The sequence below is a fragment of the Mizuhopecten yessoensis genome, unplaced genomic scaffold, assembly GCF_002113885.1.
Source record: "Mizuhopecten yessoensis strain PY_sf001 unplaced genomic scaffold, ASM211388v2 scaffold8233, whole genome shotgun sequence".
NCBI classification, from domain to species: Eukaryota; Metazoa; Mollusca; class Bivalvia; order Pectinida; family Pectinidae; genus Mizuhopecten; species Mizuhopecten yessoensis.
Window position 1 is genome coordinate 677,282 of NW_018407445.1, and position 25,206 is coordinate 702,487.

At 33.9% G+C, this 25,206-nt stretch overlaps 2 protein-coding genes across 3 annotated transcripts in view; both read right to left on the bottom strand.

Annotated features, from left to right (window-relative positions):
- Positions 1–5,029: 5,029 nt before the first annotated feature.
- Positions 5,030–11,242, bottom strand: LOC110455506 (cytochrome P450 2B4-like). Its single transcript, XM_021505677.1, has 5 exons — positions 10,747–11,242; positions 7,977–8,307; positions 6,675–6,856; positions 5,887–6,330; positions 5,030–5,523 (listed from the first exon to the last, which is right to left on the bottom strand). Exons 1-5 carry the CDS (start codon positions 11,090–11,092, stop codon positions 5,342–5,344), a joined length of 1,485 nt encoding a protein of 494 aa, XP_021361352.1. The 5' UTR covers positions 11,093–11,242; the 3' UTR covers positions 5,030–5,341.
- Positions 11,243–18,370: 7,128 nt separating this feature from the next.
- LOC110455507 (cytochrome P450 2C38-like) overlaps positions 18,371–25,206 on the bottom strand; it is a 9,393-nt gene continuing 2,557 nt past the window's right edge. For both annotated transcript variants that reach the window (XM_021505680.1, XM_021505678.1), the window contains exons 2-5: positions 23,197–23,527; positions 20,144–20,325; positions 19,505–19,948; positions 18,371–18,684 (exon numbers count right to left, since the gene is read on the bottom strand). In XM_021505680.1, the coding sequence (XP_021361355.1) occupies positions 18,503–18,684; positions 19,505–19,948; positions 20,144–20,325; positions 23,197–23,527 (1,139 nt within the window). In that variant the 3' untranslated portion in view covers positions 18,371–18,502. The remainder of the gene's footprint in view (positions 18,685–19,504; positions 19,949–20,143; positions 20,326–23,196; positions 23,528–25,206) is intronic.

Consider the following 25,206-nt stretch of genomic DNA (forward strand, 5'->3'; position numbering starts at 1 on the left):
TTGCTTTCGTCGATATGACTTCAATCAGTATTGATGTTAGGGTGGATGTTTATGCATGTAGAATTATATCAGATAAAATGAAACGATGTTTTGATTTTATTCAAATGGTGGTTCTATCAGTAGATCTTGAGTTTGTTGTATCATGACAGATTTGCATACAAACTATATTTTATACCATGGCAGCATCCGGAATTATGGCTCTTTTTTTGTTATTTATTTTGAAATCCTGTGATAGCACCACTATAAAAATGTTATGTTCCTAAATGGCTGGAATTTCCCATTGGGTATACATACCATGCTAAACATCGAGAATCTTGTAAAAATAAATCAGGCGGTATTGTTGTAATTTATAAAGAGAAAATGAAAAGTCATTTAAAATTTCTGAATATATCCAGTGGATGATAGTTTAAAAAAACTACTTGATACAGATCCTGATGCACTATTTGGATGTGTTTATTTGCCTAAAGAAAATTCAAAGATATATGATCTATGTATAAACTTATTTATACATTGCTAATGGAAGAGTTGGAAAAGATCGTCATATTTGATTGGTAAAAAAACAACATGTAACGATGTCAGTTTAGGGGATTATTTGATTGTTTCATCAGAATTATTTAGTTTTATTGAAGATTTTGAAGTAAAAGAATTTGATCCACTGCTCTATGATGTACATTGTCGCTTAGAATTTAATTGCACTTGTAATGATAGCTACTCCCCTAATTATCCCCCTAAAGTGACCATGGAATGCAACGATTTTGTAAAATGGAACCCAAACAAAAGGCAAGAATTCTCAAATCATATTGAAGGAAATGAAACTGCTAGACTGGCAGGTTTACTGCAAACTATTAATGATATATCAAACCAATTTGGGATGAACGATTTTATACATGAAAATAAGAAATATTTTCTCTGATACACGTAAATCCGTTTTCGGTGTAAAAAAAATGTATACACGCTATAATCTGTTAAAAATCTTAGTAATAATAAAGCATGTGGAAACGATGAGATCCTGAATGAACATATAAAATATTCATTGGAGCCTTTTATAAATATATATATTAAAGTATTTAATACAATATTAGATACTGGTATAATACCTAAGTCATGGACTGTGGGGCTAATTAAACCAATATACAAGAACAAGAGCGACATTAATGACCTTGACAACTATAGACTGAATCAATGATCTGATCAAATAAATCTTGTTCATGGAAGCCAAGCTGGCTTTAGGAAAGGTTATTCTACTACAGAAAATATATTTGTATTGCAAACACTAATATCAATGTATTTCTCCTATAATAAAAAGTTATATTGTTCATTCATTGACTTTAAAAAAAGGCTTTGATACAGTGTGGAGGGCTGGACTTTGGGAACAAATGGTGAGAAGCAATATTAATGGCAAAATACTAAATGTAATCTATAACTTATATGCTGATACTAAGTCATGTGTAAAAAATGGAAACGAGCAGACTCAGTTCTTCACGTGCAATATCGGTTTAAAACAAGGGGAAAATGTATCGCCATTTCTATTTTCGATCTACTTGAATGATCTAGAGGAGTTCCTGATTGATAATGAGGTGAAATGTCTCAAAGATATTGATAATCTTATATGCGGAAGACACTGCCGTACTGGCAGAAGCGCCCGAGGGTCTACAGAAAGCTTTAGATGTATTCGGCGATTATTATAAAATATGGAAATTACATGTTAATACTAATAAATCTAAAATAGTTGTCTTTTCGAAACGAAAATCGACAATCAATAGTACATTTATGCTTTGCGGAGAGGAAATTGAAATTATAGATTCGTATCCGTACCTTGGGTTATTGTTTAACTATACTGGAAACTTTGGTAAGGCGAAAAAGAAACTAGCTGATCAAGCCCAGAAAGCATTATTTGCTTTATATAGGAAAATCAGAAATATCAATTTACCAGTAGACCTACAGTTTGAACTTGTTGATACATTAATATTGCCTTTACTGTTATACGCCTCAGAGAAATGGGGATTCGAAAATATTACCCTCCTGGAAACGATACATCTGAAATTTATAATAAAAGCTCTCAATTTAAGAAAAACTAAGCCTAACTTTATGGTATATGGAGAATCGGGACGTTTTCCTTTAGAAAATGCTATTAAAAGTAGAATGATTTTATTTTGGCACAAACTAATAACAGAAAACGGTAAAGTATCGAGTCAGTTATATAATAGTATGCATGCAATGCACGAAACGGGCGCATTTCACTCGAAGTGGCTAAATGTTATCAAAACTACACTAAATGATTTAGGGATGACATATATCTGGACATCCCAAAAAGTGACTACTCTATAACGACAAAAACTTAAACATGCTGTAACACAAAAGCTTATGATCAGTTGTAGTGGACAAAATTATCTATTATTTAAATCTAATGTTGGTTTTGAAAATTACTTAACTCAACTAAACAAGAGGGACCGTGTTGTGTTTTGCAAATTTCGCTCGTCAAACTTCCCGCTGCCCCTGGAAACTGGCCGTTGGATGGGAATTCCTCGAGAGGAAAGAAAATGTACTTTGTGTAATAGAAATGAAACAGGAGATGAATTTCATTTTTTGTTTAAATGTCAACAAGAATCCATACGCCAAATTAGGGAAAAATTTATTCCAAAATATTATTACACGAACCCTAATGTCGATAAAATGAAAGTAATGTTTACAATATGTAACAAACAATTAATTAAAAGGGTTGGTACATTTCTTGTAAAACTGCAAATAATTATAAAAAAACACACCAATTGAACTATATATATGAGTATGTCAAAATACTATACTTTGCATTATGGCAAATCTGAAGATAATTTGCTGTGAAAATTGTGTATTTAATACATATATGAATAATGCTGATAAATCCGTTCATGTATAGTATTACTGTTTCACATGCATGAAATAATGCTGAATCTTTTCATGTGTAATCTACTCTCACTCGTGTGAACTAATGCTGAATCTGTTCACATGTAATCTCCATGTGTGAAATAATGCTAAATCTGTCCTTGTATGATACTACTGTTTCACATGTATGAAATAATGATGTGTAATCTTACTGTTTCACATGTAAGAAAATAATGCTGAATCTGTTCATGTATAATCTTTCTGTTTCACATGTAAGAAAATAATGCTGAATCTGTTCATGTATAATCTTTCTGTTTCACATGTTTGAAATGATGCAGAATCTGTCCATGTGTTTGTTATAATGATACTTTGAAACAATACATCTGATACATATGTACATCAAACAATGTGAAATATTGCTGAATCTATCTATGAAATATTGCTGAATCTATCTATGAAATATTGCTGAATCTATCTAAGACATATTGCTGAATCTAACTATGAAATATTGCTGAATCTGTCTATGAAATATTGCTGAATCTGTCCATGAAATAATGCTTACTCTGTCCATGATATCTCTGTCATGTTTTATTTGATTCATGTTATTTTGTTTGACCTCTTGTTACACACTTTGTGTGTCAGAGCGTAATAAAAAAATCTTGAATCTTGAAATAGATGAAACGGCCATATGTTGTAGTGACTTAGTTAAATTGTATTGCTTTCTGCATATCAACAAACAAATCTATTAGATAGGATCGTCCATTCGTCATATAGCTAGTGGTCACTGGTGATAATATTTGCAACTTTGTCTGTAATATTAATCAGATATATAACTCAATACGATATTTCTGCTTAGATTCTCGAACTAAACAATTAAAGGTCCCAAACTCAATATGTGTTATCTTCGTCACAGAAAGCCACTCCTTTAATTGTAACAAATATATGAACTGTTACACTGTTTTTCATCAATATTTAATGGACCATAACTATCACAAGTTTGCACTTATTAATCCATTTAACAATGCCTGCAACTCCAAAGCACTAGCTTTCATAGTATACTCTCAAATATCTCATAGGCTACTTTATGTAACTAAACACCATACTATCACTTGTTTGACAATTCTAGGTATCCCTTAACCACTTAACTGTTTTCCCTTCTTATAGTCTATGTCTTGACTATGTTCTTCCCACGCTTATATTTTCACCTCTTTGCTGTTGTTTTATAGAAACCATTACACTCAACTTCAGCCACAAACTCTTCCAAGGCATCCTGATCTGCTAGTGTTGGAGTTGTTTGATTGTTTGTAGTACATCATTTTTTGTTTTATAATTTTCTGCAATTTAATCCAACTACTATTTTCTCAAAAAGTAACCCATCGCATGTTTTACCGATGACCAGCATATCCCCTCCGTTAAAAAACATTTCTGCACTCGAAACCGATGTTTGAAAAGAAAGGTGTTAGCGGACGATAGATAACCTGACCATGTAAAATTGATAATGTCTATTATCGGTTGGATTGGGTCATATAAACAGTAAATGCACCTTCGGTAACTTTACATGAAACGATCGTACTGCTGTGAATGATGATGTTTTTTTTCAAAGTGAGATCGTTGGCTTACTCTATTCACTAGCGTAGTATTAAATGTGTAACATGCAGAACCTAAAGAAATTTGCGACAGATCTGTCTCGTACTTCTTTGGGAAATACATGTAGTATACAAACTGGAACTTTCGAAATCAAACAAAGCTGCTTGGCTCTCAAAATTCAAGAGGACCGCCTGTGGGCCATTGTTTTTTGTTTTTAAATCAGCTTGAGAAATCAAAATTCATAACTTATGACCTTGATTTTCAGTCCAAAAAATTAATGGATAACTAAGTACTTAATTGAGACCGATCCCTCCAGTACTTTCTGAGAAATACTGCTACCAAGATTTGTTTCAGCACTGACGGACGGTAAGCGATTTGAACAGCTCCAAGTCTGCCTGATGATGGTGAGCTTAAAACCATAATAAGTGACGGCTGTTTATCATATTCATCTAACTTGCATTATCTTAGTTTTAAATTTAAATAGACACGAGGTGTACACCAATGGTTACGCTGGTAACATATAGCCTGTTCGCAGATTATGGTATACAGAGTAATTATACAAAGATGAAGAATCAAACAATATCATCAATGATATTTATTAAAATGTCACGAAATATGTTCAATTTAGTTACATTTCAAAGAAATATAAAATACATGTAGTATGATTATCTGAAATTATTATCATCTTTCAAAATAAAGAACCCGTCTTAGTCCTTAACTCAAAACATCATATCAATAAGATTGAACAACCCAAACTGACTGAAAGAGCATTATTAATGTATAACCTTTAATCTTTAACAGCGCATTACACAAAGAACGAAAGCATGCCTAATTGTTTGCTGGTATGGTGATGATATAATTATCTGACTGATTTGTATATATGGATGCATGCTTATTTTATCTTTACAGCCCTGAACTTGAACTCTCGGGGATGATTAACTACGCCTGGTACCGATTCCAGCGAAGGTAGGTTGACATCATCTTCTGGGAGAAGATTGAATCGCTGCACCAATGAAGTGAGGAACAAGAAGAGTTCCATCCTTGCTAAACTTTCACCAAAGCATACTCTTCTTCCTTTATTTATTTAAGTAATGTGGAAAAAATTATTGAATATGCAATAGGAAAGTAAATGTCTATTATTCAATATACTAGGATACAGTGAAAACATAGTATTTCGTTGGGGATTTAATTTCGTTAAATTCGTGGTTTTAAAAAAACCACGAAATATAATAAAACCACGAAATATAATCCCAAAGAAATATTAAACACACAACAAAGTAGGTAGCCCATAAGTAGACTGTATGTATGGCAACAGTAGAAATTTAAAAATTAGGAAAAGAAGGATAAAAATAATACAGAAAAGTGATAGAAGGGTCTTGTTGATCTCAAAAAACCTTCGCTGATCAATTCAAAATATTTGTAAATACTTATGCTCACCTAACGAAAATGTGAGAACATAGTGCTCTTTTCCGTTGAGTTTCCCGTCTTCACCGATGAATCTGTCTGGGTTGAATGTATGAGGGTCCATAAACAGGGATTCGTCGAACGAAGCGGATTCAAGGTTAGGGACTATATAGTCGTCAGTACGCAATGTGTACCCTTGAAATGTGGTGTTGCATTTGACTCCATGTAACAGAGAATATGGGACTAAGTTACTCATCCTCAAAGTCTCATGGATGAATGCATCAGTGTATGGCATTTCTGCTTTGTCATCCATTGACGGAGCTCGTGAAGGTCCAATGACATCATCAACCTCGTCACGTAATTTGGTCTGCACGTTTGGAAAGTGAATGAGAAACAAAATCGCCCACTTAATGGTAGTGGCTGTTGTCTCTGTCCCAGCAACAAACATATTGTACAACACAATCGCCACATTTTCATCTGGAAATGACAATTTGTTTGCTCATTAATTTCATCTTGAACTCAAAGAGGCGTAAAAATATCAGTTTAGTAAAAGCAACATTTTTAAATGAAGACTTGAAATTCACAATTGAAATCGACATTTTTTTCCCCTCACAATAAAATGGCAAGTCAGTGAAAAAATACAGATATTATGAATTGTTCGTACATAACACAAGTTACTTTTAAGAGTTTTTTGACTGATAACAAGGTGATCATGTAATAACTATATAGGCTACAAAATATTCACAGGCATAAAAAAATAAACGAAAACGAAAAGTAAATGTAAAACAAAAATCTGATGCTTTAATTAACCGGTGACTTACCATCCAAGACCCCTGTCTTGCCATTAGCGATTTGTTCTTTTATGACGGTATCGATAAAGTCTCTGATATTGTCCCTTTGAAATGTAGCCCGGTGTTTGTCAATCTGCTCTTGCATGAATCTTCTTACAGTTCGGTAATTCGTACTCAGCGCCTCAACACCAGTCAACTTATCAGGAAAATATCTAAAAAAAAACGCGGAACAATAAACAGATTTCAAGTTAAGTGAAATGTTGTCACATGCTGTTCAATATCGTAAGTTTCAATCAAGACATGATTTTCTCAACTGCATCAAATTTCTTCTCTTAACCACTGTATCATAATTTGATATGGTTAATATCCTTTATCATTACATAACTTGATATGACAGGTGCTAGTCCGGGAAACTACTGTTTCCAAAGTGATTGGTGCTTCCATCTAGAGCTTAGTAGTTCTGGGATTACATATTGCTCTATCCCGTTGCAATTTCCTTTCCTATTGTAGTGGTGTCATCCACTAAACATGCAAGTACCTTATTCTAATATATTAAGATATTCGAACTAAGGGTGGATTTGACTGTTTACGAGTTTGCATCCTCGCAACAGCGAAGATTATCGAAAGGCGGTGTCAACAGTTCAAGAGACAAATCAAGGGGCACTTTAATGCGCCATTTTTGTTATACTACTAAAATGTCATAACCAGCCTCATCATTCCCACAGCGTTGAAATAATGTGGCCATGGAGGTTTTAGGTTGTCGTGTCTAAATATAACATTTTAGTGATATGTAACCTGTAAGGGAGTTTTTGTAAATCATATACCATCAGCGAGCACTGGAACTATATGTCCTTATATTTTAGTTGCTTCGAAGACATATTTTTTTTACCTAACTTAACCAACCTCGGTATATTTTTTTGTCGATCTGCTATGATTATTATTCATATGTATTATCAAATCAGATCACGTAAGTGGCGAGATAAACAGCTACAATGTATGATTAAGTTGATAGTTGATATAGTTGTTGACACATTTTAATGTTCCTATACTGATACTCCAACTCTATTATCTATACATACATGTATATGGACTTAAACAGCACCTGGCTTCATCCTGTGATGTTATAATTGATTCAAATATATATAATAACGTATTGTCATAAGTCCATACTCTATAAATGGATGGTTAAATTCATAGAACCCTGCACATCAACCAAGCATTCCCATAGCTATCCTTGAACTGTCACCATCATTCCAGGTTAACAGAAGTAGCATAAACACTAATCACCACTAAAGCATAGAATGTACACTGTAATTCAAAGTTTGTAGTTACCGTAGAATTGGGAAGAAATTTGTGATGGCAGCTTTGGAAAGCGCATCAACAATGTTATCAATCGTCAGCATTAATGTTTTGAATATCTCGTCATCATGTGCATATCTCTCACCAAAGGAAATGCTACATATGATGTTCGAAACACTGATCTGCGCGGTCGTTCCCAATGCAAAAGCGTCTCCAGATGATTTCTCCAAAACTTCAAGAAAAACGGATACCTCTTCCAGAATCCTAGATTCCATAGATCGTTTTCCGAAACCAAAATCTTTCATAGCACGCAGTGAAAATGCCCGCGTCTGTTTCCAAGTCTCCCCGGAATTATCGACCATACCTTTTTATATAAGAAAACATAAATTACATATCGTTATCAAGTGTTGTTTTTCTGTGATATAATTTTTAAAGTTGACATTAATTTGTTATGCAATAATATGTTGGCATTGATAAAATCAGCCGACCAGGGACAGTTGGACAACAGGTGTTTCAATGATACAAAATATAGATTGTCTGTTTGGTTGAGGGCTTTTTGGTCCAAAAGATACAAAATATTGATAAGAATGGCATGAACAATAGTCAAGCGGAATCACGCGATTTTGTCTGGGTTTGTGCAATACATATTTTTGGGTTAAATGTTTTGGAAGATGATTGGAAACTTTGTTGTTAGATCATTAAAGTATGGTTATTTAAATGGCCAGTTTCTAAACGTCAGTACATCATTACTTGCATTGCTAAAATATTTTATGAAAAAATAGCGGCCTTTCTCTCTTTTAAATATTGTGTACAAATTTGCATTAGGATCTATAGCTACCTTATAGGAGACTTAAATTAGTTATAGAAAAAGTGATAAACTCGGATCAGACAGTTTTCATATCAGGACGTTACTTAGGGCAAAATACTAGGCTTATCTAAGAAAGCATGCAGTATGCTGAAGAAAATAATATCCCTGGTATGAAACTATGAATTGATTTTGAAAATTTATAGATATAGTCATTTACTACTACAAATTTGGTTATTATGTTAGAAATTGGGTAAAAATTTAAATTCTAATCCTTGTTCTGCAATTAATCAGGAGGGTAACTTATCATCGTTCTTTAATACAAAACTCGGCTGTCGCCAAGGCGATCCAATCGCACCTTGCTTTTTATACTTTTTTGCAGAGATTCGGATCAGAAATAATAGAAATATGACTGGTATCAATATTGATGACTGTTAAATTATAAATTCTCAATGTGCAGATGACACTTCTTTAATAATAAACGGAACAAAAACAATCTTTAAAGAGAGTTAAATCTTTATGCAAAAAGTTCTAGTCTCAAAATAATGACAATAACAGGGATAACCCAAGTTGTTTTGATAGGTGGTTAAAAGTGTAGTAGTGATATACTTCTTCCATTTTCTATAGAAATTGGTTCAATAAGGGTATTAAAATAATCAGTGATTTAGTAAAAAATATTAGAATTTGTTCCTTTTTCTCTTTCAATGAATTTGTGATCTTCATGGTTAAATAACAAATTATCATCAGTATCAAGTAGTAATGTTGAGCATAAATCAATATCTTAATAAATACAATGTACCCAACAAAATGTTGATTTACCCAATCATACCATTAACACATTGATATCATTTTGATATATCTAAAGGTCACAGAAGTTCTTTAAAGTTCAAAATATTTTCACTGGAACAGGACAAAATAAATGGGGGAACTGTTTTTGGTAATAATAATGATAAGTGTTTTAAAACAAACTGTATGCTGTTCTATTCAGGGTTACAAATAACACGAAGTTACAATGGTTACAATTTTGAATAATTTCTTATTTTGTATTTAAACATCAAATCCATGCTTATTTAAGATTCGACTAACACATAGCCCTCTCTTTGTTCAATGTTTTATAGAAAGTGAGACAAGTATTCATATCCTATGGGAGTTCACTTAAATACAAAGCTTTTGGAATTGTTTTGAAAATCTCTTAAATACGCTTGCCATTCCCTTTTACAGCAAAAAATGTTATTTTTGCATGTATTGTAAAAGCAGGAATCTATAATAGAACTGATAATGAATTTACAAAACTAGATGTTTACACTGTGCACTTAATGTTATGGCTCTAGTAAATTTGATTACGGAATATTATAATTTTCAGAATGTATAACATATGGAAAGGGATAACAACATCTCAATAAGCTTACTTAATGAATTACAAAATATGGATAAAAGGGTTGAACTATCCTCATCCTCAACCTTGATGATATTTTTTAACACTAAATACATTCCTTAAATTATTAATTGCCATTTCATCAATCACCTGCATTTAGCTATAAGTTATGATAACATATATCAATCAGACGTTAAATCGGACAGTCCGACATCTCTGTCTGTCTGTTTGTCTGTCTGGCTCTCTGAGTATGTCTGTGTGGATTTCGTGTATATTAGTATTTGTTGTTTTCTTTTATAGCAACTAAAGAAATGTAAAAAAGGAACGATTATAATGATGATATGTGTTTGTTTTGTGTGCTTTTGAATATTTGGTTATATTGTAAATTGTAAACAGCGTCATAGTATAACATTATTAATATTTGTATAGTGCCGTACCAATACCGTCCAAAGTAGAGTTAGTTACATCGTAAGTAGTCATGCATGTATGCTTATTAAAGCCCTGCACTGCATTAATCTTATATACGCGGTTGAAGGCTAATGTCAATTATGCATAATTCCACGTGACCATCGGGTTTCACATACTAAAGCCATGTCTAACCTAGTCATTAGTTTGTTACAAACCTTTGCCATTACTCGTCCGTTTGGAGGTGTACACGTCCGGGGGCCTCTCTGAGAACACATCAGCATTCTTTACAAACGCCTCCTTCAGAGCCTTGTAACCGTTGATGACCACCATTCGTTTACTACCTAACCGCAAACTAAACACGTCTCCATATGTCTGTCGTAGCCGCTTAAATAATTTCGTTTTGCTTCCAGACATAAAGAGTGGAAAGTTCCCCACCAGTGGATACCCGGTAGGTCCAGGAGGACTGTTGCTGGGGACATACAGCAGTTTTAGGAGAAACAGCAAACCTAATATGCCAAGGGCGACAATCAGAGGATCCATACCAAAAAATACATCCAACATTTCTGCTTGTAGTGTTTGCTGTGCTTGTGTGTAATTATACTACTCCTATTTTATCATCGTGTTATATTTATTCTAGACTCTGACCATAACCTTGACACACACAAACACACACACAGTCACCTGATAGATGTGTCCTACAGTGTTGTTATCTATCGCATTGAGACAGAGTGTGTACAGATAAAACTAACTTCCCCTTTAGGAATCCCCATACACCTGCCAACACTATATCTATGAATTTATTTTAACTGCAATGAATCAGCTTAAACCAACTCTATTCTAAACAGAAGTCATTATATTGCATAACTATGTAACAAAGATGTGAACTATAAACACTATTACGGTCAATTATGATCATGTCTATGCATTTGTTCATTATGCGTATACATGTGTTTCATATTATTTCTCCAAAAGATCACCTGTTAATCAATTACACTCCTATATCACATCATTGTTAACTGCCTAGATCAAAATAAGGAAATTATATTCATCTCTGTTATATTAGCAAGAATTTTGATAGGGTATGGCATGATTGACTTTTACATAAACTAGAAATTTATGGTGTTTCATGTATTCTCCTAAATTGGTTCAAAAACTTTTTAATTTCAAGGAAACGGAGTTTAACAGAAGGGTTTGTATCAACATTTGGCCCTGTACAAGCAGGCGTACGAGGCTCGGTCCTCGGACCATTAATGTTTTTAATTTATATCAATGATATTGTAGATTGTGTTTCCAGTAAATTTATGTGTATATGACACATAACTATATGGTATCACTAAAAATAATCCTATCGATTTGGCACACAATTTTTCAATTAATATGAAGAGGGGAAATTATATCGTTGGCCTCAAGAAACCAAACCAGTCTTGTGTTTATAATTCGTTCTAAAGTTTTACATACACAACTAGTCAGAGAAATAGGACGATAGTTGTTTGGGTCAGTAGCATCTTTTCCCGGTTTTGGGATAGGTATAATTGTGGAGTTCTTCCACGAATCGGGAATCTTTCCGGAAGCGTAAACTTGTTCTGGTAGGGTAAATAGCTCATAATAACTTTCTTTGTGTAAATTTCGTTTCTTTTCCTTTTTTTTCTTTCTTTAAAGACTGGAATTTTCGGGAGTGGTTTAAAGGGGATGAGTTTTTAGCTATGTTTTTTGCAAATGCATCAGCAATTTCAGACCTAGACGAAAACATTTTGTTTTTATTAATGAGGTTGGAGGATGTTGACTTTTTCTTTTTCCCATTTATTTTCCTAATCATACCCCACACTTTTTTGGAGGACGTGTTTGATGATATATATTTGATACACATTCTCTCCAGCTGTTTCTTTTGTCAAGTATAATTGATCGCCGAGCCTTTGCCCGCCATAATCCAGTTTTGTTCGAATAAGTATAGACGCAAAAGCATTTCACGGTCCGCTCCCCAATCAGTATGAGAAAGGACTAGTATAATGTTTAACGCCTTGGAACACTTATCCTTCAGATACTTTATATTTGGTATGAAAGAGAGTTTCGAATCAAAAATGAGGCCGAGAAATTTAGTTTGTTCAACAACAGGAATTCTAGTGCCATCGAGTGTAAGGTTTGGGTCATTGTGTGCTTTTCGTTTTTGACAGAAATGCATGCACACAGTTTTAGATTTAGAGATTTTGAAGCCGTTTTCGTCTGCCCAATTTTGTAGTTTGTTTAAGCTCTGTTGAAGTTGTCATTCTATCGTGTGCATGTTCTTAGATCTGTAACAGATCAAGAGGTCATCCACAAATAACGACCCTTCTGTTGATTGACCAAGACATTTGACTATATCATTGATTTTAAGACCAAACAGGGTGAATGATAGGATTCCACCCTGTGGGACTCCCATTTCCTGTTTAGACGTTTCAGAAAAAGTTGATCCAACACGGACTTTGAAGTGTCTATCGGATAGGTAATTATATATAAAATTGGGAAGGTTTCCACGTACGCCAAGGTCGTGAAGATCTTTCATGATGCCATACTGCCATGTAGTATCATAGGCCTTCTCAAGATCAAATAACACGGCAACAAGGTATTCCTTCTTGGAGAAAGCTTCTCGAATGAATGTCTGATGAGATGGTCATTTGTCCCCCTTCTGTTTCTAAAACCACTTTGAAGAGAGGAAATTATATCGTTGGCCTCAAGAAACCAAACCAGTCTTGTGTTTATAATTCGTTCTAAAGTTTTACATACACAACTAGTCAGAGAAATAGGACGATAGTTGTTTGGGTCAGTAGCATCCCTTCCCAGTTTTGGGATAGGTATAATTGTGGAGTTCTTCCACGAATCGGGAATCTTTCCGGAAGCGTAAACTTGTTCTGGTAGAGTAAATGGCTCATTATAACTTTCTTTGTGTAACTTTCGTTTCTTTTCCCTTTTTTTTCTATGTTTTTAGCTATGTTTTTTGCAAATGCATCAGCAATTTCAGACCTAGACTAAAACGTTTTGTTTTTATTAATGAGGTTGGAGGATGTTGACTTTTTCTTTTTCCCACTTATTTTCCTAATCATATCCCATACTTTTTTGGAGGACGTGTTTGATGATATATATTTGATACACATTCTCTCCAGCTGTTTCTTTTGTCAAGTATAATTGATCGCCGAGCCTTTGACCGCCAAATTTTAAAATCACTGTAGTTTGAAGCAGTTGGGCAATTCAAGTAGCGTCTTAGAGCAGCTGCCCGATTACTGCATGTTTTAAAAGATTCTTCTGATAAAAAGAACTTCGTAGGTATTGGAGCGAATTTTGGAATTGTCTTTTGGGCAATAGAAGTGAGTGTTTCAGTATAAGTTTTGATAGGGTCGTCGAGGTTAGTAAAATTTTCTGTGGTTAGCTTCTCATTGCACATGTGTTGACTTAAGACCCAATCTGCTTTGTGCACATTCCATCGAGGTAGAGGATCATCAAGAGGAGTCCCGATATTCTTAAGAAAAAATGGAAAGTGGTCACTCCCACAAAGATCATCATTTACCCTCCAGTCATAATCAAGAAGAATGGAAGGATGGCATAATGATAGATCAATGTGGGTACGAGAGCCTGTACCAGGGTGTAAATAGGTAGGGGTATTGTTGTTAAAAAGGCACAAGTTGTTTTTATCTATAATTTCCTCGATACGTCTTCCTCTCACGTCTGTGTTTGGAGAGCCCCACAGACTATTATGACTATTGAAATCACCGAGGATTATGAATGGTGATGGGAGCTGGGAGACGATGTTATTGAGTTGCTCACAAGTGAAAACTATACTCGGAGGGAGATAAATTGAACAGACGGATATTTGTCTGTGTAATGTTGCACAGAGAGCAACAGCCTGTAAATTTGTGTTTAACTTGATAATTCTGTGAGGAATATTTAATGGACAGCTACAGCTGCACCACCTGCTGCTCTGCTACCTACAGTTGGATTGTTAGTGTAGAGTGAGAAATTTCTCGGAGTGAGCGTAACCCCTGGATATCGAGGGTGCCATTATGCCGTACTGTAAATTATAATAAAAGATTATTCCCTTCCATATTTAATGGATTTAATAGAATTGCTCCTACTATTCATGACATTCAATCTACCAAACATTTCATAAGTTATTTAGGCCAAACACATTATGTACAATCTGAAACAATTGATGTTTTAAAATTTTCTGGAAATCGCAATATTAACGTAATTCTTTGTCAACTAAGAAATGGTACAAGTAACCTAAATTACGACCTTTATAAAGACCATTAAGAAATTAAATCTCCAATAATAAAATAAATGATTTTTAACAAAACCTTTGACCCGCGCAAGTAGTATTTTTTTCTTAAAACCTGTCTTGAATTGAATATCACCTACTCGGTAACAGAAATACTCACATTTTAGCATAGGTCGTTCAACTGCATTTTCACAATATTAACGCGTGTGCTGAGTACAAAAATAGATTACATGAAAAGCTAGTTTTTGTTGTGTAGACACAGAAAATGTAGTCTCAAGCCAAATTCGATTTTTTTTTTTAAATATGAAGCCAAAATAGTCCACTTCATCATGTATATGCCAATTTTAGTGCTAATTTTGTTTTAAATTTTGATACATGTAATATTACAAGGGTTATTTATTGTTCAAAAGTATCACCCATGACCACCGTGCGCTACTGTACTGTAGTTTTCATGAATAACATTTCTTTTATGGTGAAAAATGATGTTTTGAGATCATGTGCATGTGAAAAACGAAACAGTACAGTGATACTATGATGTTTCTGTCTTGTTTGATGATGTCATAGTTACTGTAATATCATCATAACTATGACGTCATCAATGGGCATCTATGACATCAACAAGGCTCAATGATATCAAAAGGAATACCAGGAAACCCATCACAACAACAAACTAGCAACAGACACACTTCCCGTAACCGATGAACAACACCAAAATTTCAGATATCCTAAAACATCCGACAAGTGCCACCATAGCAACCTTAGTTTACTTCCTTTGCCTAGAATTGACAGTGACCCTCAGAAATTGTTCATTGGACATATTTCACTAGAAAAAGATGATTTTCCTCAAATGTAATTATGGAAATAAAATTTATTGACATTATTGACTAATTGCTAATTTAATCTGTATTCTGAATGAAGTGGGAAAACATATAAAATAGTGTAATTAGAATGCAAACAGATATTTTACCCATCTTCAATAAATACAACTTTATGTATTAGTAACCATGCTTACCGGGTGCTGAAATGAGTGAAACAGAGTGCAATCTAGCCTGGGTGCATCAGGAGATAGCCTGTGAACTATTTGTTGTTTGGTATCAACTTTACCAATTGCACAATTGACACATATGTGATGAATTGTGAAGTGCCTGAGAAAATGGGCGAGTTACCCCCCTATATATATCCCACAGGTAACAGGCTTATGACCTATATATTGACCTATATGTGCAACTTTTCAAACGTTTTTGTGTAGTTTTAAGCAATAATGAATGAAAGTGAAGCTGAATCAAGCATAAAAAGGCATTTTATTCAGAAAAATCTAATTTTTATGTGTATAAGGTCGCAGAGTATAGTAGGGATGGCCCGATCCTTTTTTGTTTAATTTTGATACATCTAATATTACAGGGGTTATTCATTGTACAAAAATATCACCCATGGCCACCATGCGCTACTGTTCACTGCTACCCTAATATAATGTTCTATCTTTCTTTATTAGCAATTTTTTATGTATATATTTAGACTATCACTGCAAAGTTATACATGTTTTATCAGCTAAGCTCGTTATAAACGATGAGAAGGACTATGTCTTCGATAAAGCAGAAGACGCTTACCCTTTCGAAACACCTGGTCTTATTTTTTTTCTGTTTAGAGATCAGATTTGCTAGCTTTAGATAAAAAGGAAATATCATATTTCATCTCTGTGTAAGGCCCCTTCCCATAGAATTGTTACGAGAAACACACTACTGGAACAAGAGCTATATTTGGTCGCTTTGTAAAATAAAAACCTACTTATTCCCAAACATTTGCTCCCTTTAAGAAATGTCATATGAGAAACTGTTATTTTAGACCGACTTTCATCATAGTATTTAACTTTGCACAGAATCTTTGTGTTAATGTTATCAAGGAATGTTTTGATAAAAATTACAAATTGGTTTGTGTAAACTTGTCTCCAGGTGGAAGTAATAGACGTTTTGAAGTAGATTTGCCGGACGAATTCTATTTACATGAGACATCCACTATGCCTTGTTTGCATATCGAAGAATGAATTTTTGGTACCACCTTGTATGTAATATTTGGTTATATATGGTAAATGCACATAATCGAGCATTTCAATGAATTCCTACTCCGACAAATTGAACATTCCCTGTTCTTCTTGCTTCTCCCGTGGCCATGGAAAGGTATAACGATTTAGGCAAGCATTCAGAAAAGAAACAAATAGTAAATTCTAAAGACATTGTCAAAAGAACAGAATAAATAGTCGAAATTGTAAAGGAGCGACTGCGCTCGAAAACTAATGCTGCGATCAAGAAAGGCTCGTTTTAGTACAAACCCCAGAGTGCATTAAATAGTTCTAACCTCAGAAAATATAATTTGGGATACAAACTGGACGTGTTCTCGGACGAACGGTACTTGAAAACGACATTAATAGTCTAGATAACCATCACACACAGACAGCTCCTCAGGACTTAAACGAGGCAGCAGAGCATTTCCAAAGTGTAATCGGACGATTCATTCTAACTTCTCATCTGAGAAGGGTACTACACAATAAAGTAAGGCATTAAATCTGGAAAAAAACAGTTTCTCAAATGAGAACCTAAAGAAATTTGCGAAAGATCTGTCTCGTACTTCTTTGGGAAATACAATTAGTATAAAAACTGGAACTTTCGAAATCATATATAGCTGCGTGGTTCTCAAAATTCAAGACGACCGCCTGTCGGCCATTGCTTTTTGTTTTTAGATCAGCTTGAAAAATCAAAATTCATAACTTATGACCTTGATTTTCTGTCCAAAAATTTAATGGATAACTCAGTACACTGTACTTATTTGAGACAGATCACTCCAGCACTTTCTAAGAAGTACTGCTAACAAGATTTGTTTCAGCACTGATAAACGGACACGGACGATAAGCGATTTGAACAGCTCCAAGTCTGCCTGAGGATGGTGAGCTTAAAACCATAATGAGTGACGGCTGTTTATCATATTCATCAAACTCGCATTATCTTAGTTTTAAATTTAAATAGACACGAGGTGTACACCAATGGTTACGCTGTTAACATATAACCTGAACGCAGATTATGGTACACAGAGTAATTATACAATGATAACAAAACAGTATCATCAATGATATTTATTAAATTGTCACGAAATATGTTTAATTTATATACATTTCAAAGAAATATAAAATACATGTAGTATGATGATCTGAAATTATTATTTTTATAAAAAACGTTAAACATTTAAATGCCCAAAAGGTTAGACACAATTATTGTACTATGAAAACAAATCAAACCAATAAAGATAAAATGTGTTAATATGTTTAAAATGACAGCAGTTAGTCTCAATCCATTCATCAAATTACAGTTTGGACAAACAGAAAGATACCCTGAAAACTATACAGCCTCACATCGTATGACTTCATATGTTTATTGTTAAGTTTGATACGTCAAAGTGTTCATCAAAATGCTGTTTAAATACAAATTCAATTTGCATCCTTTTAATTTCAATTAAATAATTTTAACTATCTTTCAAAATAAAGAACCCGTCTTAGTCCTTAACTCAAAACATTAAATCAATAAGATTGAACAACACAAGTTGACTGAAAGAGCATTATTAATGTATAACCTTTAATCTTCAACAGCGCATTACATAAAGAACGGAAGCATGCCTAATTGTTTGCTGGTATGGTGATGATATAATCATCTGACTGATTTGTATATATTGATGCATGCTTATTTTATCTTTACAGCCCTGAACTTGAACTCTCGCGGATGATTAACTACGCCTGGTACCGATTCCAGCGTAGGTAGGTTGCCATCATCTTCTGGGAGAAGATTGAATCGCTGCACCAATGAAGTGAGGAACAAGAAGAGTTCCATCCTTGCTAAACTTTCACCAAAGCATACTCTTCTTCCTTTATTTATTTAAGTAATGTGGAAATTTTTTTATTGAATATGCAATAGGAAAGTAAATGTCTATTATTCAATAAACTAGGATACAGTAAAAGCATAATATTTCATTAGGGATTTATGTTCGTTTATTTCGTGGTTTTATAAAAACCACGAAATATAATCCCATCGAAATACTAAACACACGAAATCTGAACTAAACGAAATAAACTATTAACTTAATTACAAATACATGGTGTAATTACATTTGGACAAAAGTCATGATAAACTGTGTAATTATCGTCACTAGCGAATTACTTGTAGCTTTTTCAATTGCATCATTAGATGCAGTTATTTGAATAGCTTCAACCTCTGTGAACTACTGACACGGTAATGTACGTCTATATGAGTCTACAAAGTACACATTACGTGTGTATCGCTCTTTGTATATAAGCTATAGAGCGTGACGGATTTGACCGATACCCATCGAGCGAGTAAATCTGATCGTACCTGTAATATATTCACATGCAATGTGTTGTCACGCCTGTCTATTTTGACAGAGTTTTTAAATATTGATTTCACGAAATACAATTCCATTGATTTTTTTTCAAAAACAATGCAATTTAACCCAAACGAAAATATATGCTTTTATAGTTTATAATGATAGTCTCAACGGCCCACCAACAAAGTAGGTAGTCCATAAGTAGACTGTATGTATAGCAACAATAGATATTCAAAAATTAGGAAAGAAGGATAAAATTATACGGAAAAGTGAAAGAAGGGTCAAGTTGATTTCAAAAAACCTAAGCTGATCAATTCAAAATAGTTGCAAATACTTATACCCACCTAACGAAAATGTGAGAACATAATGCTCTTTTCCGTTGAGTTTCCCGTCTTCACCGATGAATCTGTCTGGGTTGAATGTATGAGGGTCCATAAACAGGGATTCGTCGAACGAAGCGGATTCAAGGTTAGGGACTATATAGTCGTCTGTACGCAATGTGTACCCTTGAAATATGGTGTTGTATTTGACTCCATGTAACAGAGAATATGGGACTAAATTACTCATCCTTAAAGTCTCATGGATGAATGCATCAGTGTATGGCATTTCTGCTTTATCATCCATTGACGGAGCTCGTGAAGGTCCAATGACATCATCAACCTCGTCACGTAATTTGGTCTGCACGTTTGGAAAGTGAATGAGAAACAAAACCGCCCACTTAATGCTAGTGGCTGTTGCGTCTGTCCCAGCAACAAACATATTGTACAACACAATCGCCACATTTTCATCTGATAAAAAGTATTATGAATTATTCGTACATAACACAAGTTAGTTTTATGAATTTTTTGACTGATAACAAGGTGATCATGTAATAAATATATGGACTTCAAAATATTCACAGGCACAAAAAAATAAAAAAAAAATAAAAAATAAAAAATAAATGTAAAACAAATATCTGATGCTTTAATTAACCGGTGACTTACCATCCAAGACCCCTGTCTTGCCATTAGCGATTTGTTCTTTTATGACGGCATCGATAAAGTCTCTGATATTGTCCCTTTGAAATGTAGCCCGGTGTTTGTCAATCTGCTCTTGCATGAATCTTCTTCCATTTTGGAAATTCGTAATCAGCGCCTCAACACCAGTCAAATAGTCAGGAAAATATCTATAAAAACGCGGAACAATAAACAGATTTCAAATGAAGTGAAATTTTGTCAAAGGACCGTTTCTGGAAACATGCTGTTCAATATCGTAAGGTTCAATCAAGTCATGCTTTCCTCAACTGCATCAAATTTCTTCTCTTAACCACTGTATCATTCTTTGATATGATTAATATCCTTTATCATTACATAACTTGATATGACAGGTGCTAGGCCGATAAACTAATGTTTTCCAAGTGGTTGGTGCTTCCATCTAGAGCTCAGTAGTTCTGGGATTAGATATGGGTCTAACCCGTTGCAATTTCCTTTCCTATTGCAGTGGTTTCATCCACTAAACATGCAAGTACCTTATTCTAATATATTAAGATATTCGAAATTAGTGTGTTAATTTGATGGAGTCAAAATAAAAATAAAAAGGTTCTGAACGGGATTTGGTAAGCAGGTTTGTTTGTTATGGTCCTTATATTTTAGTTGCTCCCAAGACATAAAACAATTGACTAAACTTAACCAACCTCGATATATTTTTGGTCGATCAGCTATAATTATTATTCATATGTTATATCAAATGAGATCATGTTAAATGGCGAGATAAACATGAACTCTATGGTAGCAGTGTACAGTAGCGTACGGTGGCAATGGGTGATATTTTTGTACAGTGAATAACCCCTGTAATATTACATGTAACAAAAGTTTTTAAAAAATCAGCTCTAAAATTGGCATATACATGATGAATTGGACTATGTGGGCTTCACATTTGAAAAAAATCGAATTTGGCTTGAGACTACACTTTTGGCCATTTACGAATCTGTGTCTACACAACAAAAGCTAGCTATTCGTGTAGTCTATTTTTGTACTCAGCACATGTGTAAATATTGTGAAAAATCTAGTTTGACGACCAATGCTAAAACGTGAGTATCTGTGACCGAGTAGGTGATATTTAATTCAAGACAGGTTTTAAGAAGAAAAAAAAACCTACTTGCGTGGGTCAAATTTTGGGTTAAAAATCATGTTTTTTTGCATTTTTTGATGTGGTCACCATGGTTTTCACAAGTCCCAAATCAGGGGAAATCACCTTTTGAAGAAATATTCATTCTTCTAAAAAAAACGTATTCAAAATGTAGTTTATAAATATATATATGTAGGTGTGTTGTGCAGGATGAATCCGCTATCTAGGGTCAAGCCATTTCTACTGTTCTCTGCTACCTTGTACACACAGACATTGTTTTTTTCTGAAAAATTCCTTTTTATACTTGATTCAGCATCACTTTCATTCATTATTGCTCAAAACTACTCAAAAACGTTTAAAAAGTTACATGTATGTGTCAATATATAGGTCAATAGCCTATTACCTGTGGATGTATAAAGGGGGGTAACTCGCCCTTTTCACAGGCACTTCACAATTCATCACATATGTATCAATTGTGTAATTGGTAAAGTTGATACCAAACATCAAAAGGTTCCCAGGCTATCTCCTTATGCATTCAAACTAGATTTCAGTCTGTTTCACTCAGTTCAGCACCCGGTATCCATGGTTACTAAATACATGAAGTTGTATTTGTTGAAAAAGGGTAAAATATCTGTTTTCATTCTAATTACACTATTTTAGATGGGTTTTTTTCCACTTGATTCATCACACAGATTAAATTAGCAAAGTCAGTAATGTCAATAAATTATATTTCCATAATTACAGCTGAAGAAAAAAAAATCTAGCAAAATATGTTAAATGAACAATTTCTGAGGATCACTGTCAATTCTAGGCGAGGAAAGTAAATAACGGTTGCTATGATGGCACTTGTCTGATGTTTCAGAATATCTGACATTTTGGTGCTGTTCATCGGTTACGGGAAGTGTGTCTGTTGCTAGTTTGTTGTTGTGATGAGTTTCCTAGTGCTCATTTTGATATCAGTGAGCCTTGAATGATGTCATAGATGCCCATTGATGACGTCATAGTTATGATGACATCACAGTTACTATGACATTATCAAACAAGACAGAAACATCATAGTATCACTGTACTGTTTTGTTTTTCACATGCACATGATCTCAAAGCATCATATTTCACCCAAAAATATATTTTATTCATGAAAACTACAAACCTATTCAAGTTTTAATTTTTCAGATTACCTCCCTTTATTGTTAGTTTGAGAGCAGAATTGGTAAAAATTCACCTGTCAGGAGAATTCATATTACTTGGTCACTTTTAAAGTGAGAAAGGAAACGGATACATTTTTTTGTTCATTGTGTCATTTTCCAGACATTTAAAAGGTATTGATTAAATTTTGGGAAAAAGGAAGTGATGTATATGTACAGTAGCGTACAGTAGCCATCGGTGATATTTTTGTAGTTAAAGTTAAAAATTACTACTTGCATGACTCAAATTTTGGGTTAAAAATCATGTCTTTTTGCATTTTGTTTTGGCGTTTTTTGATGTGGTAACCATGGTAGTCCCAAATCTGGGGAAATCACTTTTTGAAAAAATATTCATTCTTCTAAAAAAAAAAAGGTTTCAAAATGTAGTTTATAAATATATATATATATGTAGGTGTGTTATGCAGGATGAATCCGCTATCCATGTTTATCCGAGACATGCCATTTCTACTGTACTCTGCTACCTATTATCTATACATATATGGACTTTATCAGCACCTGGCTTTATCCTGTGATGTTATAATTGATTCAAATATATACAATAACGTATTGTCATAAGTCCATACTCTATAAATGGACGGTTAAATTCATAGAACCCTGCACATCAACCAAGCATTCCCATAGCTATCCTTGAACTGTCACCATCATTCCAGGTTAACAGAAGTAGCATAAACACTAATCACAACTAAAGCATAGAATGTACATCGTAATTCAAAGTTTGTAGTTACCGTAGAATTGGGAAGAAATTTGTGATGACAGCTTTGGGAAGCGCATTAACAAAGTTATCAATCATCAGCATTAATGTTTTGAACATCTCGTCATCATGTGCATATCTCTCACCAAAGGAAATGCTACATATGATGTTCGAAACACTGATCTGCGCGGTCGTTCCCAGTGCAAAAGCGTCTCCAGATGATTTCTCCAAAACTTCAAGAAAGACGGATACCTCTTCAAGAATCTTAGATTCCATAGATCGTTTTCCGAATCCAAGCTCTGTCATAGCACGCAATGAAAATGCCCGCGTCTGTTTCCAAGTCTCCCCAGAATTAGAGACCATACCTTATGTTTGATTAGAAAACATAAATTACAAAATGATTTCCAGTGAAGGTATAACATCATATCTTTATTAAAAGTACTACCATAATGAATTTGACTTTGTTGGCAACTGTTTGTTTTTCGGTGATATAATTATTAAAGTCTTATCAATATCTTAATAATTACAATATACCCAACAAAATGGTGATTTACCCAACCATACCATTAAAATATTGAGATCGTTTTGATATATCTAAAGGTCACAGAAGTTCTTTAAAGTTCAAAATATTTTCACTGGAACAGGACAAAATAAATGGGGAACTGTTTTTGGTCATAATAATGATACGTGTTAAAAACTGTATGCTGTTTCATTCAGGGTTACAAATAACACGAAGTTACAATGGTTACAATTTTGAATAATTTTGTATTTTGTATCTTATCATCAAATTCACGCTTATTTAAGATTTGACTTACACATAACCCTCTCTTTGTTCAATGTTTTATAGAAAGGGAGACAATCATTCATATCCTATGGGAGTGCACTTAAGTACAACGCTTTTGGAATTGTTTTGAAAATCTCTTAAATACACTTGCCATTCCCTTTTTTCATGTATTGTACAAGCAGGAATCTATAATAGAACTGATAATGAATTTATTCTTTCTATTAAACACTATATATATACAAAACTGGATGTTTACACTGTGCACTTAATATTATGGCTCTAGTAAATTTGATTAAGGAATATTACAATTTTCAGAAATATATTACATATGGAAAGGGGTAACAATATATCAATAAGTTTATTTAATGAATTACAAAATATGGATAAAAGAGTTGAACTATCCTCAACCTTGATGATATTATTTAATACCAAATACATTCCTTAAATTATTAATTGCCATTTCATCAATCACCTGCATTTTGCTATGAGTTATGATAACATATATCAATCAGACGTTTACTCGACATCTCTGTCCGTCTGTTTGTCTGTCTGGCTCTCTGAGTATGTCTGTGTGAATTTCGTGTATATCAGTATTTGTTGTTTTCTTTGATGGCAACTAAAGAAATGTAAAAAAGGAACGATTATAATGATGTGTGTTGTTTGTTTGTGTGCTTTTGAATATGTGATTATATTGTAAATTGTAAACAGTGTCATAATATAACATTATTAATATTTGTATAGTGCCGTACCAATACCGTCCAAAGTAGAGTTAGTTACATTGTAAGTAGTCATGCATGTATGCTTATTAAATCCACGTGACCATAGAGACAATTCATTTACTGTCCTAGAACTTATCCATCCCCTTTAACTACCCATTCTGCCTCTTGTGTCGGTGTCAACTCCCGGTACAAATCGAAAACGTGGATCACACATCCATGTGGTCACGTCATATATGAAATGCAATCGAACAGCCAACTACCATGTCAAATTGTTTCGTCCTTTCAAGTCACGCCTGGTTTCCTGTCTAGTTCAACATTCGATTACTGCAGCTTCAAATTCAAGAAGATATATATAACCTCGAAATTTAGCGACTCTCATGATCAACTTCGAGCTAGTAAAAAGATGGCTATAATAGACTCGCAGCTGAGCCTGCGAACCGCGTCTAGACATTATTCTTCCGCGATGACGTGTCAGAAAATTGAACTATCAGCGTACACCATCATGCTGTATGATTGTTTTCAACGAAGGACTATATTCTTT

What these genes read in the sequence shown, in the direction of transcription:
- LOC110455506 (XM_021505677.1), bottom strand. Translation starts at nt 11,092, where the DNA reads ATGTTGGATGTATTTTTTGGTATGGATCCTCTGATTGTCGCCCTTGGC. An exon ending in ACGGACGAGTAATGGCAAAG is followed by an intron (nt 8,308 to 10,746) that starts GTTTGTAACAAA and finishes TTATATAAAAAG; the next exon opens with GTATGGTCGATAATTCCGGG. An exon ending in TGTTCTCACATTTTCGTTAG is followed by an intron (nt 5,524 to 5,886) that starts GTGAGCATAAGT and finishes AAATAAATAAAG; the next exon opens with GAAGAAGAGTATGCTTTGGT.